The 19137-nt window shown below is 38.7% G+C and overlaps 1 protein-coding gene across 1 annotated transcript in view; it reads left to right on the top strand.

Moving 5' to 3' along the window:
- The window catches only part of GUCA1C (guanylate cyclase activator 1C), a 46879-nt gene that overhangs the window by 6786 nt on the left and 20956 nt on the right, over nt 1-19137 (top strand). Inside the window, exon 3 of the mRNA XM_027648756.1 lies at nt 4421-4590. Within this exon, the coding sequence (XP_027504557.1) occupies nt 4421-4590 (170 nt within the window). The remainder of the gene's footprint in view (nt 1-4420; nt 4591-19137) is intronic.

The following is a 19137-nucleotide window of genomic DNA, read 5'->3' as shown; positions in this document are numbered from 1 at the left end:
TTTTTTCCAAAATGACTTATCTTCAGTCAGTCTGACTACCAGCTGAATAAAGATAAGCCCGTTAAACACTCTCTGGGTCATGTCTGGCGTATAAAAATAGCCACACTTCACTAGACAGGTCAAAGATACTTCAGGTCCACTGTCTTGTCTCTGGCAATAGCCAGAAGCACATGCCTAGGGAACAGACATTCCTTAGTCACACTCTGCTTCCAGCAGCCTATGGCCATTCAATTAAATAACAAGTTCCACAAATAGGTTAAATGGACTTTTCCTCCATGAAATTATCTATTTTTTTAAACTCATATTTACTTTTAGCCTCCACACCACCTTGTGCTAATCAGTCCCACATTATAATTACAGATACTTTTTTCTTAAAGAAATCTGATTCTTTCTCAAACTATTTTGCAGGAATTTTTCACAGAATTCCAAAAAGACTGTCTTGAGGTTAAAGGAAAGTAAGACTTTTCGGTTCAGTCACCTGTGATTTTTACAGCTACAGTTAAGGCTGTCACTGTAGTAAAGGGATCAAATAAAAATTCTAAATGGTGCTGTCTTCCTACATCCATAAGTCCAAACATCTTATTCCTGTGGCTTGTAGAGGCTGATAGTGCTAATACACAACACTGAGAGAGACTGAGGGAGAATTTAGCTATGGGGAAAAGTGGGGTACAGAGTTTAGTCCCTTGAATCTTCTCTCTAAAATAGATGTGGATTTCTCTATCCTGATATTATTGTTCACATTGTCTGCAGTTCTGTGTTTCAAATGTTTCATTAAACTTTCCCCTATATCTTATGGCATCATCTGTAGAAAACTTGAAATTTCCTAGATACATTTTATCAGACCCTCAAGGGTTTTTGCTTCACAACGTGTCAATAACCTTGAGTCCCCACTATTGCATATGAAGGTGCAAGTATCTCTAAATATTACATATGAAGATCTGGTACAGTGCTGAGAGATTCCACGTGACCTGGATGGGTTTATCCAATCATATTCAGTGGAAAATAAGCACATAGTGTATCTTTGATACTCAGGCAATAGGTTTCTGTTTGCAAGTGTTGATGCTGGATTAAAGTCTATAGAATTAAATTCTGGTTTTTACTCTAATGTGTAATTTTAGCTTCTTCTTTCCATGCCTCATGTTTATGGCAGAATTTATTATAAATTTTTTTTATCCTTTCTTGAAGTGCCTTACATTCTCAAAGTCTTGCCAGTCTCTCTGCTACCAGTTTCTTTGCTTCTTCCAGTTGCCTTTCCTCCCCTTTGTATCACATTGCCTACAGACCTACAATGCAAGTTTTTCTCTACTTCTGCATTCTCCCTCATTTTACTTCTAGACTTTGCTTGGAGGGTAATACACATGAAGAAATGTAATGCCCAACTAACCTGGATGTGGAGATGCAATAAATCTGAGAAAACTGTGCTTTAAATAGAGAAGTAACTTTTCCTGAGTGAAAGTGAGGATTTTAAATGGCTAAAAAGAACAGTGTTGCCAGCATAGCCCTTCTAATCTGTGTGAACTTCATCACTATAATCCCTCAGTAAAGCTATTCTAATAGGAACGTGGCCAACAGAAATTCCTTTACAAGCAGTCTCTTCTCCTACTTGCACTTAATTTGAACTTCCATGTTTCCATTTTATTCTGGGTTATTGCACTGCTTCTTTAAATATTCTGGCTGTTTTCTCTTACTTCTTTTTTAATTACAACCTTTGCTGATAAGCATCTCATGCTTGTTCATATGCTTATTTTGTCAAATGCTTCAGTGTAAAATTTAAGGGGTTTTTTTTTCAGATTCATCAAATAGGTAATTTACAATAGCTTGATGATTATCTTGAAGAATTATTTCAGTAAATGTAGATTTTTCTGACATTTTAACCTTGTTTTCCAGAAGAACAATCACAGCAGTTAGGAGAGTCTTCCATGCCATATGAAAGAAATATGCATGTTTTCAAGGAATGAGACGGGACTGAGATGGCATAGCTTTTGATACTTGCATTTATGCTGTTGCTTTTTTCAGAAGAATGTTTGAAAACTGAAACATATAAAAAATTATTGCAGACCCCTGTATTTACCAAAAAAAAAAATCATCTATGGCTCCTGAAACTTATGTTCAAACCTTTGATTTTTTTCTTTTGAATACTGCTATTATTTCAGGGGATCAGGGAAAGTAAGTTTGAGTAACAACAGAGTTTTTTAAAACTCCCTCTTCTCATTGAACAAGCAATTTGGCTGATATACACCAGAAAATTCTGTGTCAGCATTTCCAGTTCCTAGCTGCTGAAAATTAAGATTTGATGAACAATAAAAGGCTGAAGATTGACACTTCAAGCTACCTTTATTTTCCTTGCCGTTCTTGATTATTACAAATACAGCATTCTTTGCCTATGAGTGATATTTTGAAGTGGAGTGTTTACAAATACCACTTCACATGTTTCATATTTATTCTGGTTTAATATCATATAGAAAATCCCTGCTGCTTCTCAGTATTGAAGGTCTTGATCTTATAACTGACAGCACATTAGTGGGCAGCTATTGTTGCTCTGGGGAATCTGTTGAAAGCAGTGCAAGGAAAAACTAGAGATTAGAAAAAAATCACCTTTTAATGATAGTTATGGTAAATGTCACTGTTGAAGTCCTCCAGTGTGCTTCTTTCCCCCTTCTCTCCCTCCTCAGCAGCATTGCCCTGACTGGCTGCACACTCTAGTTTATGCAGTGAGGTTACAAATATGTTTTGAAAGTCTGTTCCACTGACAGTCCAGCTTGTTGTCCTTTTGCAGTGAAGGCTTGTACCCATTTCTGAGAATACCTTGCAATTCTTATCTTACATAATTAGCATGTCACAGCTCTTTGTTTGCCTAAAGAATTCAACTGACTTCAAAACGTCCACGTGAACCTGTGTGCCACAGCATAGAGCCTGCCCTAAACTTCATGCAGCATGAGCATCTTGCCCATCTGGCTATGCCACCCTCACTGCTCACACCCCACAGGTGCACCACCACTCATCCCTTTGGCACCCAAAAAACATGTCTCGTGACATGTCCAACAGCAGCGTTCAGTTTCTTTGCAGTTTTAAGATCAAATTTGTCTCTCGCAACCGTTGACGCGGCTTTTGCAGCTGAACCAGCATGAACCTCGGCCCAGAGGAAAATTCATCTCATGAAGCTGCACAGCACCCCAGGGCAGCCAGACTGTGCAGAGAAATGCTGCTCAGGTGGTGCTCTCTGTCCTCTTGTGAGGCACCACGGGAGTGCCGCTGGTGAGACAGCACCTTTGCAGTGGGCTGAAGTGTAGCAGTTGTATTTTAGCATTCTACCACAACTAGTGCATGCCACAGTGTGCACTGTAAGGCTTAAAGCTGTAAAACTGTACAGTGCTATGTACCTCAATACAGCACAGATATTATGGCACTACAAGTTTCCACAAACAATTTGAAACAGCAGAAGCAGCAGTCCCGCACCCCTTCTACTGCTGGCCACCCTTTTCCACCCTTGTTTTATCTGTTCTCTTATAGAACCCAAAGTTTTGTGAGACCAGGCAATGCAAAACTGTAAATAATGTTGTCTAAAGCTAACTATATTTTTTAGTATTCAGCCTATATTTATTAGTATTCAAAAGTATTCAAAGCTTATTCAATTCAAGCTTTTGCCTGGATCTGTTCTTATACTTTTTCCCAAGTGCAACCACAAACATTCATGCTGGCCTAAGGGAAGGGAAAGAATGGGATTGAATGAGCAGTGGCAGTGGGGGAGCAATTTTTAGGACATTAGCTTACAGAAGACTGAGATGTTTGTAGAACTGCTGTCTAAAGACAATGGCAAGTTTTTCGTGCTTAGTGTACAGCTACTTTCAGTTTTTTCAAGTTATCCAAGTCAAATTGTGTTGCAGTTTTGATTTTTAAGGTAAGATTTGGATCAGGGTACATACAGAAGTAATAAAAATGAAAAGTCATTTACCACAAGGCAGCTGCACAAATCGTATCCGAGTATTAAAATGGGGTTGAAGTTTTAGTTAAAACTTTGTGAATTACTAAAATTAAGGTTTAGAAACTACTCTGAATATTCCTGCATGTTGCCCTTTCAATATCCAGTTTAAATTATTTTAGCACCACAGGTGCCAGTGCAAGATATAATGCAATGGTATAATCAGTTCATCTGAGGCTCTGCAGACTGACTGTGCACAAAGATTGTAATCAGCTGATAAAACCATGGGGCACTAAAACTGGCCGCCAGTAATCTTGCTAGGGTGCTATATTTACTTAGTCTATTCTGGTAGTGATCTGTAAGAGGTTTAAAGTAGCTCTCGAAGGCAGAGTTGGTGTTTGAATGATCATTGTTTGGAAGCAAGAATCAGCATTTGGATGAATAGATACTGAAAAAAGTTACCTGGTATGTTCGATGCAATGGGTGCTGCTGGATCAGCAGATGACATTAATGCTATGGAAATTCACCACTGGTACACAAAATTTATGAAGGAGTGCCCATCTGGACAACTTTGTCTACATGAATTTAAACATGTCCTGGATCTACACGGACTTACTCCGGAAGCTAACAGCTATGTTGAACAAGTATTTCACACATTTGACATGAATAAGGTAAGAATTCATTCCTGACTTCCTGGCTTTCTTGTGGCTGTGTCATTTGATGCACTCAGCAACGTGTCTCAGAGAGCTGGCAATGCTCCCTACTCAGAAATAATGAAAGTGATTCACAGGTGATGCAATAGAAAATTATGAGTAAATAAACATGAGTGGCAGGCAAACAATTTCGAATGCTCTGTTCCCCGTTCATTTTACCAGCTTGCAAGTTGCATAGTTATTCTAATACATGCTGATTGTTTCTCACCTTCGAAAGCGAGATTTTTATGATTATTTCCAGTGTGTATTAATAATTGAAATTTTTATTTATATAACTGCTTGAAAAATCTTTCTAAGGTAGTAAGTTGGTTTGGTTGGATTCATAGGTATTAATGTTTTAAGATTATGCAACGTAGATACAATATGATTTCTTCTGTTGCTGGATTCATTCTGAGCACCTTCTGCAGCTTAATTCAATCCCCCTTTTCCAGACACTTCTGTCTGCTTTAGATCCATCATCCCAATTTTACTGCTTCACATTCTATGTCACCCTAAAGATACGTCCAGCAGCTGTTAGCTGCATTGCTGTCTTATGTTCTTCATACTCGGTGTTCCTACAGGTTCCTTCTAGCCACAAGACTCATCCACAAGACTGTGCCTTGTTATTTTCCCCTTAAGCCAAAGTAACACTTTCTATCAAATGCTACTAAGGAAGTGAAGAGTCATCTGTAATTCCTGTATTTGTCCTTGGCTAAAATAAGGTTTAGGCTGAATTAATAATACTACAAACTCAGCTTTCAGATAATAGACCAGATAAGCCCACCATGGTATAAAAATTTATTTAAAAAAAAAATAATAAAGCATTAGTGTTCTCTATCCACATAATTTATCTCAAAGAGTTCAGAGATGCTAAGGAAAATGTGTTATTACACTACACAAATTACTTTAGTGATAGATTAAAACTGGTCCAAATAGTAGCCAAAACTACTCCAGACAGTTTCCAGCTCCAGAAATGGCCCTTCTGTTCTTCATTACAGAAATAATTATATTTGTTTCAGAAAATGCTGAGAGTATAAGGTACCTCATGTGCTCTTACATCCAACATTAAATTTCTTGTATGGTGCCCAGCAGACTAAGAATTCCCAGAGTCACTACCTCTGTTACACCATTTTCCTGTTATGCGTATTTCCATACACACCTTCACCTCCAATTCAGCTTGATTTTTTGTATTTATGTGATTCTTTCTTGCATAATCTTCAAGGACTGTTCCTATAAAATCAGACTCATTGCATGCTCTTTTCTTCCCCCCACCAATCACCAGATGGTTAAACATACCGGAATTTGATTAAGTAGCATCACCTAACTCAATTAACATGCTAATTACAGATCATGAACAAACTTCCAGTCCACAAACATGGAACCTGACTGACAGAAATTGTCAACTTGCTGTGTTCTTTTCAATTAATAAATCAATATGCTAAGTTCCCCAGAAAAGCTTTATCAGTGCTAACCTTGGACAACACCCTTGGACACTGTCTGAGCTCATCTGGGAGCTTTTCCAGTTTAGCTCTAAAGTGTGCTGCAAAAAGCCCTTGACACACCAGTGCTCCTGAAATTATTCGGAAATACTCACAAAATTTATTTTAGACAAATAGTTTCAAATCAACTACTGACTTGAGGGCACTTCAGAAAGTTGAGCGTGCAGCTGGTTTTAGTTATTTTTCAGAAAACTGGACCGTGAAATAAACACTCCCTGAAATCAGGCTTCTGTCAGGAAGACAGTGTACCAGGGCAGGGCCGACCACAGGCACAGGGAGATTGAGCCCTTGCCAAGATGAGATAACCGAGGGTTTGAAGAGAGAGGAAGAAAGTAAGTAGCCTTCAAACAGTTTTGTGCCAACAGAAAAGCCTGGGAGAACTTGTCACTACTGCTGATACTGGTCTCTATATTTGGAAAATATCTATTGTACTCAGTAAATAGTGCATCCAGTACAGGCAGATAGCACAAAATAAACCAGATAGCAACTTTCAGGGCACGGTTGCTTTTCAGCTTGCCCCATTCAGCTTTGTCCACCATTTGTAGTCTTTGCAATACTATTTGAAATCAAAATTGTAACAGTTTTCTTCACTTCTTTATATTACCTGTTTGTATTACTTGTTTATATGTACGTTGAGAATGTACATATAAACTGTTTATTCTAACAGTTGAAATGTTACAGTTGTGAAGAATACTTATTTAGTATTTAAGAGGTTATTTAAGAGTACCTTTTTGTAAGGAAAAACCATTTTGCAAATGCAGCTAGTAACTTCTATGAAGACAAGCTTTACGTGCACCTGGGACGTGTCTCAACAGAGAAAGAACTCCAAACCAAAAAGATGGTGACCTTTGGGGGTCTTGGGGGTTTGGGTTTTGGTTTTTCTTATTGTTTTTTAATGGGGCAGTGTCTTTTGGTTCACCAATTTTTGACAAGTTACCAATTACAGGGCCCTTCCCCCACTATAAGGAGCTTAGCAACCAGGGAGCAGTTTGCTCAACTTATCTGATGAACATTAGATGTATGCCTTAAACTTTTCAGGTTATATACACATCAGAGTTTGACTCTTACTACCAATCAATCTCTCATCCCCTTCTCCAGTTTCCCCACAACTTTTTAATGAATTGGCATATTTCAACCCAATTTCAAAGAGTAGACATTTTGGTTTATTAGTTCCTAATGTTTTCATAAAATTTAGCAGCTGCATAGCAGGGACACACCCAGAACAAATGCCCCACTCATGCAAGACTCAGCTTTTATTCCTTGTTTAAGGCAACAGTTGGCTGGCTAAATGATCAGGCAATTGCTTCCTTTTGTCTGATGAGGATATAGGGAGGAGCTGGGGTACCAGGATGTGAGGATTTAGGAGACAAAAGACATAGTTTGTGCTAATCTAGGCTTTTGTTTTTCTGTTCCCAGAAGGGCTTGTTTAATTAATGTTACATTTCAGACAGAAAAAGATGTTTCAATTTTTTATCCGTCTGGAAGTCTTCCCACAATTTTAATGAAATTTAGCAATGATTTGGCCTTTAGGGCTTCATAAAATCCACTATAAAACTGCTTATGCTAGGTTTATAACCTCATTATTTAATAATGAGCTCCCACTAAATATCTGATATTCATTTCCAGTTTTGCAAGATATTGTAACAATCCCCTATTAGCTACTGTAATCTTAGGCATAGATTTTATTGTGTATTTTCTTAATTCAGCTGTTGCTCACCTGTAGCAATAGGAACAGGCAAAGCTATTTAGAAGGCAGAACAAGAATGGCACATTTAGAATTGTTAAATACACAAGATTGTATAGCCTATATCCATTTGTAGATGGAGATAAAATGAAGGATGTGGCATCCACTCCCAGATAAAAGGCTGGTAAATTGTAATATTTGTCCAGTCTATTTGTATAATTTAGTCACTGGAAAGGCTTAAACACTTAGAGAAATAAATCAAGTGAACCGGAATATTTTACCTGAATGTTTTACTTTTTCCTTTTTAATAATAGAAAATATTTAATTTTTATGAAATGGCAACAGTCTATTTTTTAATGAAATGGCAACAGTATAACTACATGGTTCAGGTACGATACATAACATCTAGATAGCTGTAGCTCAGTTTTTTTCTTCTCTTGCCTTGAATAAAGTCTTGTGAAAGCCTCACTGAAAACCCTGTGGCAAACAAGAACCAGGACCTCTCAAGACACATGCCAGGATTTCATAAGCCTCCCCTTTGGGATTCATACTGAGTCTGTTTAGTTTGATATGATGTGTATATTTATCTGTTTTAATTTATGTTTCCTGTGAAGTCATTCTGTTGGGCTTCAGGCTGGCTTAGGGGACTGGTTTACATAAGAAGAAGAATGAGCTGTTGGCATACCAGCTTGCCAAGAGTAACCCATTTGGGATTTTTATGTCTTAGCACTGGCTTTCTCAGTAACGCTATCTTCATATTGTTCTTGATCATTCTGACTACATTGACACTCCTAACAAGAGCATGGCTTATGTGCAGTGCAATCAAAAAAGCATTTGTCTTCTGGATTCTGCTCTTAATACAAAAATCCAGATCAAGACTCCTTTCCATGCTTAGCAGAGACTAAGGATATTATTTCAAGATGACTCAGCTCCTTTCAAGTTAGATGTACCGAGTCTCTCTACCCTGCTTTATACATCAATGGGATAACAACCTATCTAATTAAGTCAGTGGAAACTAACTCTTTCTTAACAGAATAAACAGATTGTGAAAAAAACTACACATAAATCAAGTTTCTGAAATGGCATAACATGTGCAGATATAAAAAGTCATTATCATTCAGACTGTCTTGCCCACAGCAGTGCAATTACATTTTGAAGTTGAAAATTGCAAGGTTAGTTTTCTTTTGTTTTCTTCCCCACCCCTCTACCCCCTTCCAAACTCTGTGTGTTATTTTTCTTCTGCTGGAGGATCAGATTTTTTCTGCTACCATCATTTTTTCGTGATGGTAAAAATCCTGCAGGTTGCCAGATCTTTGATGTTAGTGGATGAGAAAAAGAATTTGGGATCTAATTTCTTGCAGCATGCATTTGGCATTTAGGAAGTGAGATTCCAAGCAAACAGACTTTGGTGTCTGCGAGCTTCTCCCTGAACCTGAAATTGCTCAAGGTGCCTCCGTCATCTTCCAGCTTCTATGATACTGAAAGTGCCATGCTTTAAATATTCAAATTTCTATCTCTGTATTATCTGAAAATCCATCACTGAGACTGCGAACAGAACGAAGAGAACGTGTGCGTTAAGTGGATTATGCAAATGAAGAATTACGATTACTTTTTAGTGCCTCCTCATGCTCTTACTGTTTCAGAATTATATACATAAGGACACATTCCTAGTTCTTTTTAACCTTAGGATTATATCAAAAGTGCTTATCCCATGCTTAGTTTAGATAGGATGTTAAGTCAAAGTATGTAGTTTAAATTGTAGAGTCATGAAGAATCTCTTCTCAGTAAAAAGTCCCCTTCTTGAATTTCACTAGCTCCTCTTTATATCCTTTTTTCAGGTTCTGTTGTGTGAGTTTCAGCACTCTTTGTATTTAAATAACCTGATATTTTCTGTGAGAGATTATCAGAACATTTTTTTCAGTGCTAATGGTACATAATTTTGTACATTATTTTCTGTTTGTACATTATTTTCCTTCATCTGGATAAATACTTACTGGCGGAGTCACCAGAGTCACCAAACACATCACTACTATTTTGCAGAATTTGTGATTATGATTCTTCCTGTTTTCCAAGGGGTTGAATGCAAAGTTCTCCAAGCAAAGCACAGCAACACCATTTCACAATTTGGGAATCATTCAAATTCATCTAACTGCATTTTTAGTGCAAAGCATTTTGAGTCTAGTAAGAGTGCCGAGGCTGCAAACCTGACACAGGCTCCTACAAACATGAGCACTAATGTCATGTTTTGTCTTCAACAGAATCCCTGTAAAAGCAGGTTTAGCCCTGAGAACATGTCAAGTTCACTCCAGACGGACAAAGATCCACCTATTGACAAGCTCTTCAAAAATTTACTAAGTGAGTTTGTTTTCTTGTAGATGGGGCTGGATGAGAGTCTTAAAACCCTCATGTTCTCCTTTTCACTACTGGAAGGTTGTGTGAATATTGTTGTCTTCCCTCTCCATTTTAAAAATTACTTTCCCTGCCATTTCCAAAGCAAGATGGAAATAAATGTCCAAGGAGTGGAAGGAGGAAACAGCGTCTCATCCCTTCTTTATACGTTAATTGAAAACATTGTGGAACTGAAATACAAGTTGCAGAATAAAAGTGTTGAAAAGATAGTTAAAATTTTAACAAGAGATTCATTCTCCATCAGAAACAGAGCCGATACTTGGACAAAAGCAACACAGGGGAAAAAATGTGTTTGTTTGCTCGTCTGCAGTGAGAGGGAGAGGAGGCTGGCAGCGGCAGCCACAAGACCCAGCCCCTCAGGGTGTCTCTCCGCAGGGCCTGTCACTCCACTGGCCCAGAAAAGCACTCGAACAGGGATTACTAGACAGAAATATCTTTAGCAACCACAACCAGCCCTTGTCTTTCGAACTCGGGCCACTAGGAGATGCTCAGTGTCTGCTCAGTTTGGGAAAGACTTCAGGCACCCAGAAAGGAAATGTCTCCAATCAAAACAACGGTTCCTAATTAGGGAAGACAGCCTCGCCTTTTAATTAAATGTTTGCTGATGACTCTATTGGCTTGGGTTTGCCTTTTCCAAAGTGCTTAACTCAGTGGATTTGATTGCTAGTAGCGGGGGCGGGGGGGAGAAAAAAAAAGGAAGAAAAAAAAAAGGATGATTTAATATCAAAATTTATTCCAAATACCTGTGCTGTGGTAGGCAGATAAAAACAGGAAGCTGAGATTTAGAGTTGTTTAAGGATCTACATGTAACATTATTAAGTGGAAAAATCCAATTTCTCTAAGATGAAATCCCTCATGAAAATAGCCTGTGGCATCAAAATGTTGTTGGGGTAGGGTCAATTTGGAGATATCACCCTCAAGATGAAGATTTTTGGGGACTCCTCCTTCAGTTTATCAGTATGCAAAAGTTCAGGGATTTCTTTTCTTCTTATTTCTTCCAGTTGAAGCCAGGACATTTTGTTGACCTCTCATATATTCCCTACATGAGAGGCCTCTTTCCTGTCATTTCTATTAAGACCACTGAAAAATAACAGTTTACCAGTGGATTGCTACTCTCACTTGCAGTTCCCTGATGTCCACCTGGCAAGGCGCAGCCCAAGCTCTTTCCAATCATGAGTTCAGGAAAATGAGTGAATTTGCAATAGCTACAAAAACAAAGTATTCCTGACTTTTCCTCCAGTCAAAGGAGGATGCATCTCTTTGGCAACTAAAAACATCGATGAACAGCTTCAGCAATGGGCTCTCATTGTGTTAAGTCTTGAACTCCAAATGCAAAATGTAAAGCTGGTATCTCAGAGCTCTTCCCATAATCATTAAAACTAAAACAACTGCTCTACAAATGGTTCTGTGGGAAGTACAAGACTTGTTATTTCATTATACATGGTCTGTTCGTTATTTAAATGGTGCACTGTAGCATATGTGGCGAACAACACCCACAAAATCATGTCTGTAATTGGCTTAATGACCAAAAAAACATCTTAAACTAGACTGTTCACAACTAAGATAAGAACAGTTGACTATCTCATCACTGGGACATGTATCATTGAGGTAAGTTCATAATCCCCATGTCAGGAATAATCAAGCAGTAGTACAAAAAGAAATCAGACATAATAGGCTCCTATAGATATATTTTAAATGGTCACTGCCTTTTCTTCAGTTTAAAATCCATACACAAAATCAAAGGGTTCATTGTTTGTAGAACTACAGAAGCAGGCACACAAGGAATGTGGCTGTGAGCTAGCGAAGCTGTGCCAGTGCTTGATCAGTGTTTTCAATGAGAGAATAATTAAGCAATTGTGTGTCCCACAGTGGTGCCAGGGTTGAAACACCACAGAAATTAGCAATGACCTCTCTTTTCCCCATCCTCATGCTTGAGTTAGCAAGAATTTGGTGAGTCCTGTCATCTCAGGCAGACAAATTAGGCGTTGTGTACTACTACAAATTTACCTCATTGGGGCAAAAACTTTCTGGTGTATGAGGGAGAGGAAAACAATCCTTAAAAGCAAGCTACATTCTGATGAAGATAGGAGAAGGAAACGCCAGCTCGGTCCTCCTCCTTTTGTAATATGTATAGGAGGAGAAATGTGGAATTGAGAAGCTAAATACTCATTCAAATAGTTAGAAAACTGTACAGTTGTCCACAGAGAGAAGATGGTGATTGTTGGGACCTCACAGTTTGGGTCTTAAAAAAATCCCAAACAACAAAAACCCACAGAAACCTCAAACTGTTAAAGCCTTCATAGGTAAATTTTCTGACTAGGATAGGCCATTCCAGTTCTTCCTGGAGGATAACCTCCTCTTTCCACAATTTTTTATCTTGTCCAGATGACTCTTTCACTTGGGCTGCCTAGGTAGTCCCTCTGGAAACACCCCACGCAGGTCTGCCTTAACTGGAAGGTAGGTTGCATCCACCTTAAGAGACATAAACAGTCACTGAAGTTGGCTACAGATGAGTAGCCACGTCCCTGTGGGGAGTTGGCAAGGTAGTTAATAGAGGGAGATGGAAGGAAACTGCTCTAAAGGAAGTTGGCTAGTCAGGGACATGGGAATGCTTTCTCTGGTCCTGCCCACACAGCTCCCCTCTGTGGCCGAAATGAGCAGTGGTAGATTTCCATATACACTCAGCACCAGTAAGATCCAGCATCTGATTGCAATGGAGTTCTGGGAAGAAAGGGAATGGAGAAAGAAAGAAGTGGGGCAAAATCCAGAAGCATGATCTGAGTCACAAAGGAGAGAGAAACGGCATTTTCTCAGAGCAAACACAACATAGAAATTACCGAGTAAGGAAAAAGGAAGTGAGACTGGATTGAGCTGGAACAGATGCAAAAAGTTAATTGCAAAGGTGACACAAATTTAGATAAAAGCCTGTGGATTAGCTTTTTATGCAAATGCATTTAAAACTTGGCACTTCAAGCACTAGCAGCTCTCTTTTTTGTCTCACACTTCAGGCAGGTATCATTCTACTGGAGTTTCACAACACAGAGATGTAGTATCTGCTGCCTACAGCTGAGTTACTTCTGTTTTCACAATACCCAAGAGAAAGAGAATGTCATCTTTATTATTTTATTTTTCTGCTTTTTTATGTATCAAGGTAGTTCCTGATCACCCTACTGGGAAGCTTTGTTTTGTTGTGATATGCTTTTTTAAAAAGGTTCAACTTCTCCTTTCAAATGCTATCAAAAGACTACCTTTTTTTCCTTGTAAAGAAATCTGAATTACATCATCACTTCCAAAACTAAGATATTTTATACCATTATCAGAGCAGAACTAAGGAATGTGATTTTTTTTTTCTCATTGTTCCCTACAGAGAGAGTTTTGCAGTGTGCATTTCCTGTGTGCCCATGTTCTTGCAGTTTAGCAATAGTCTGTCCCTGAAGCAGCAATCTTTATTACAGGACTGTCATTTTCAGTGCAAGTGCATAGTCCTGCTGTTGCCTGTTTGTATCCTTTTCTTAATTCCCAGAATATTGTACAGACTCCAGAAAGCTTCTTGGCATCTCAATAGATACTGTAATTTTGTCTTCATCTTTTAGAATCAATTTAGTTTGGTGCAGATATTTCATTGGGAATTGCTTCACTGGGCTTCCTGTATATAAACTAGCCTCTGTACCCATTGTTTCAGCATTCTGTGAAATGGTTTTGCTGTATTAATTTATTCAGTTCAGCTCCACATTGTTATCAATTTTTCTATTTTTGTTTATAAAAGTAGAAATGCTCCAATGCCTTTGGCTTCTGGAACAAGTGATTTCCATAGAATTTCTACTATCTCAGCATAGGCTTTGTCTGTGAGTTTATCAAGTGCTGTCAAACTATGCAGCAGGTTATAAATTTTAGTCTTTTTGTGCTCCATAAAACTCACCTTTCTTTTTATGTCAGCTGTTATATCAGCTATTATATACTATTCCAGTCCCCTATTAGGGATGACGGATGCTGTGAGACTAAATTATAAATCAGATTATTTTCTACCCAGGCAGTTTTGCTGTCTTTTACATGTATTTTAATTATTTTTATTAAGCTAAAACGATTCTGAAAACAGGTATTACTTTAAAAGCATTCAAACTTTAACTTAACATTCTCTTAGAAGTCTTTTACCAGAATCTACAAAACCTGACAAAAATCCAACTTCTAAGGCCCTATCTTTAAGGTAACACAGCAATCTTTCATGTGCCTCACTCACCATGGGTACATTTTCCCAAGACTTGCTATTTGGAAGCAACTAGAAGAAGGAGTGTGTGGGTTTTTTTCAGGGGGAGAGAAGAAGAGGAAGGGGAGAGGGATCAGTATATGTGAGCAACTCCCAAGTTCCCTGTGCCTAAGTGGAATCCTGTGAATAGTGCTTGCTCAAGATCATGGGAAGAGATGAGAGAGATCTGCCCAAGTGAAAGAGGTGAAAGAGATAAAAGATGACTAGCACTGGGTGAGTTATTGATGGACAGTTCTTAACTTACTCATATCACATTCCTGGTACGCTGTTGTCTTGGTTTCAGCTGGGATAGAGTTCATTTTCTTCCTAGTAGCTGGTACAATGCTGTGGTTTGGATTTAGCAGGAGAGCAATATTGATAGCACATTGATGATTTGGTTGTTGCTAAGTAGTGTTTATCCTAAGTCAAGGACTTTTCAGTGTCTCGTGCTCTGCCAGTGAGGAGGTGCACAAGAAGGTGGGAGGGAGCTTAGCCAGGACAGTTGACCCAAACTAACCAAAAGGATATTTCATACCATAGAATGCCATGCTCAGTATGTAAACTAAGGGGAGTTGGCTGGTAGGGGCCCACTGCCACTCAGGGATGAGCTGGACATTGGTCAGTGGGTAGAGAGCTAATGTATTGTACACCACTTGGTTTTTGGGGGGCTATTCCTTTCTTGCATTATTATTATCATTATTCACTTTATTTTAGTTCAATTATTAAACTATTCTTAACCCACAAGTTTTACCTTTTTTTTTCCTATTTTCCTCCCCATCCCACCAGGGTTGGGGACAGGAGTGAGAGCGAGAGCACAGCCACCTGGTACTTAGTTGCCAGCTGGGCTTAAGCCACACCACCTGTCTTTCTCTGGTGTTTGACACAAGGACTGGTTATTTAAGAGCAGAGCTGAGGGAGAAAATTCAGGATTATTGTCAGACTGTTCATCCTTAAGAGGTTTGTCTGCTTATTTCCTTTCCCCTCCCTTGTCCTCACATCCTCTTCATTCACCCTCGCTGCTCCAGACAGCACTCATCTGCAGAAAAGACGCCTGCGTGGGATTTGGTTTCACTCTCCCTCAGTCACTGGGATCACACAGCAGCTCTGGGGTTGGCACATGGTCTCTGGAGTAAAGCCAACACTCCAGCTACCCAGTTTGCTCTGTTTTTTGCCTGCTGAACCAGTCAATGTCTGTATTTTTCTATTTGATCCTCAGAAGTTCATGGGCACCTGAGGAGTGTTCAAGCGTCCTTACTTGTCTGCCCCATTTTGAAGTATGCAATATTAAACTTAATGATGTCCTTGTGGAGACAGCTGTAGCACAGACCACTAAGAGTATGGGAGTCCTTCTCAAAAACTGACCTGATCTTATAAGATATTTATTGTTCCCTGGCTGAAGTCAGGCTGGAGGACAGTTGTTGTTTTTCCTGGGCACTCACCACCTCACAGGACTTTGCTCTTTAACTCCACTGTGTGATTATAAATGAAAAGGATGAGTGGTAGTGTCTTTTTTTCTGCATCACTAACATCCTATATTTTTACACTGGTATTTATAGCTCCAAATTTCTTTGTCCTGTAGTAATACTCCTGAGCCACTCTTCTCCTTGTATAAAAGTTAATCAGTAGAGGAGTATTACTGATACTTAAGCCCTTTCTTGAACTTCCAGAGGAAGAAGGAATTCAGCTCCTGAAAACTGTAAATTAAAAGCATGACTAGAGCACTGACCAATAGCAATGAAACCTTATTTAATTCACGTATCAGACTAAGCTGATTCTTGTGAAAGAAATTACAATAAAAGATTTCTCTTCCACTCAGCTTCTGTCATGAGGCTGGTGACCAAAATTGTGTGTTGTATCTAGGAACCCATGCTGAGAGGGAGGAAATAGGGTGCAATTGCACGTAAATAACAGATACCACACAGCATATTTATGATAAAAAGTACCCCAGAAGGAGTTCAAAGGGCTCAATTTTTGGAAAGGCTTAATACACTTAAAACAAAGAGGATGTAATAATGGGCATTTTCCATCCTTATTTACAGCAAAAGTTACAGCTATTCCTTACAGGTAGTCTAGGATTAGACTCATGTATTGCTAATTGTTTGTATATAATTCAAAATCAATCAATTTAGGATCTCCTCATTTTTCTTTTCATAACATGAATGTTTGTAGTCAATGGGAGAGTGGTGAACCACAATTTGAGCATGGTGGTCTTTGCTTCTACTTGAGCCAGATTGTGAAATCCCATCTATTTTAGAACTGGGCATTAAAGGTAATCTCTCACAAGTACCAATAGGCACTAAATAAAAATAGAAACTTATCACTGTAAGATGTTTAACGTGGCCATTTAAAAGCTGTATTAGCCTGAGTTGTGGTCATAAGCAAGACTGAACCTGGCAGATAGAAATGTGAATAGAGACAGTTTCTCTGTAATAACATGGGCGCCCAAGAATCTATACCAAAAGATGCCCCTGCTCAGATGCACCATTATTACAGCAAATTTATGAGAGAATGTCCATCTGGGATGCTTAGTCTGCATGAATTCAAGAGACTTTTGGATATTCCAGGGACGGATCCACAGGTTGATCTATACATTAAACGAGTGTTTGACATCTTTGATCTGAACCACGTAAGCCTTCTTTTCCTTATTTATTTTTTATCTCATGCTCTTGCTTTGTTTGTGAGCTGTAGCCTGCAGGGTCTTCTTTGTGCTCTGCTTCCAAAACTGCTGTTGTGGTCAGGGTTGTAATTATGGTGTACTAGAGGTGAAGAAGTGGGACTGTGCTGTGAGGGCTTGGAATAGGACTTTTGTTGGTATTTTCCAGGGGCACTTAAAAAATGTCAAAAAACAATTCTGAAAATGAGATGTAATTTCCAGCTCACTGGTTATTCTTCTATCCATTACTTATCCTGCGCTTGTATATAAGCATATGAAAACATTGTTGTGCTCAAAGTTACTAGGTTCTTACCACAATGTTAGACAGAGGGAAATATGGTCTGCACTTAACCGAAGATGAAGCGCAATGTAGATAAATGGATTTTCCCAAAGTACTATATGGAACCTGTGGCAGAGAGGAAAATGTAACTCAGATGAGGTGATCACATACAGTGTAAAAGTTAGAAGACAAAGCAGACTACTGAATGAAGAGGTCAAGTAGTTTCTCCAGGCTGTATTTCTAATTTAGCCTCCCTCCTACTGCAATAACTGCTTGTGATTGCAATCAGCTCTCTATAATGTAACTGGCTCCCACACAGACAACATGTATTTTCCTTAGCTGAAGACATGGTCGTCTGGTACTTCCATGTAGCACCTTTCACTAGGTGTAGAAGACCTTAGTCTATGTGGCTGTGGAGGGAAAGAGCATTTGCTCACCTTTAGTTGCTGTGGCAGTGGCCAAACACATTTAACATAGGAACCATATGCTAATTTTTGCTTCTCTATCTGGTGTTACAGAGCCGTGTCGCCTTGCTCTGCAGGTAGTCATCACTCAGGTAGATCACTAGCCTGTGTGTTAGGTTTTTAGAAGATCAACCTGGCTAGGGAAGGATGTCAGACAAACAAAACTAAAACCGGTTTATTCGAGACACAAAAAAAACCCAGAAAGGAATAATTTAAGATGCAAGTTTTAAATCCTGGGCTCACAATAGCTTTTTACAGAGCTTTATAGGTGTGTTGTATTTTAATCTCTATTCAGTACAATGATTATATTCCTTTTGCCATATAACCTTTTTCTTTTTCTAGCATTGTTAACACTGCTCTGTTTTCTTAACTTTTTTCCCTTTGTTACAGCAACTAATGACCACTGTGTTTCAGGAATACCTCTAGAAACAACCAGCATCAATCAAACACTTTCCAAGTACAGGGCTGTGACAGTTTTTATTTAATTAAGTTGGGAATAAATTGGCAAAGCCCAGCTTCTCAGGGCAAGAAAAAAGGAGTGGTTTATGCTGTTGACGAGGTAAAATACGACGATCTCTTTATTCCATGCACTCAGTTTTTGTCCTGTAACCTTTCTACAGCTTTTTCTCCTCCCTAGGGCTTTTGGCAAAAATGTAGACTTTGATCCTGAAAAATGCTTTTTAGTTAAGTACAGTTGAAGAGTGGTCAGTGGATGGCTGACTGGGAGTATCACACGGTGGGCTCTGAAATGGCAGCTATGATTGTACAAAGGGGACAATACCCTTCCTTGACATTATGTAGAACATTTAGACACTGTGCAGTATTATACAGATGAAAATCTTTCATCTCCAAGCCATAGAAATTCATGGATGTAAGTGGTTGCAAGCACAACGCACAAATTCAGAAATAATTTGGACATTTGAGCTTTTGCTTACATTCAGTTCCTTCAGTGCTATAACAACTTCTCCAGTAAGTAGATTAAAATTTTGTTTCCTTTGCTACTGTATTCTTGTCTGGTTTTTGCTTTCTAATAAAGAGGTCACTATTCCAGTGAGTGGCAAAGTACACAAAATTTCTTGATAGAAATTATTTCCTTCCTCTTAATAATACTCTTTATATAGAAGTGCTGTTAGACAGCTACCATAGTCACAGTCATAGAATATTCTGAACAAACTTGGACCTTCTCCCATGCTTCCTCCAGCTGACTTTTTGTAGATATATTAGCTTACCTTTTTCCTTTTCTAACCATGGTTTAATAGTGAGGGTTTACTGTTTAAAATTGTTATGACTTCTG

This window comes from Corapipo altera, unplaced genomic scaffold (assembly GCF_003945725.1).
Source record: "Corapipo altera isolate COAL_440 unplaced genomic scaffold, ASM394572v1 58, whole genome shotgun sequence".
In the NCBI taxonomy this organism is placed as follows: domain Eukaryota; kingdom Metazoa; phylum Chordata; class Aves; order Passeriformes; family Pipridae; genus Corapipo; species Corapipo altera.
This window is presented reverse-complemented; position numbering and strand designations above follow the sequence as displayed.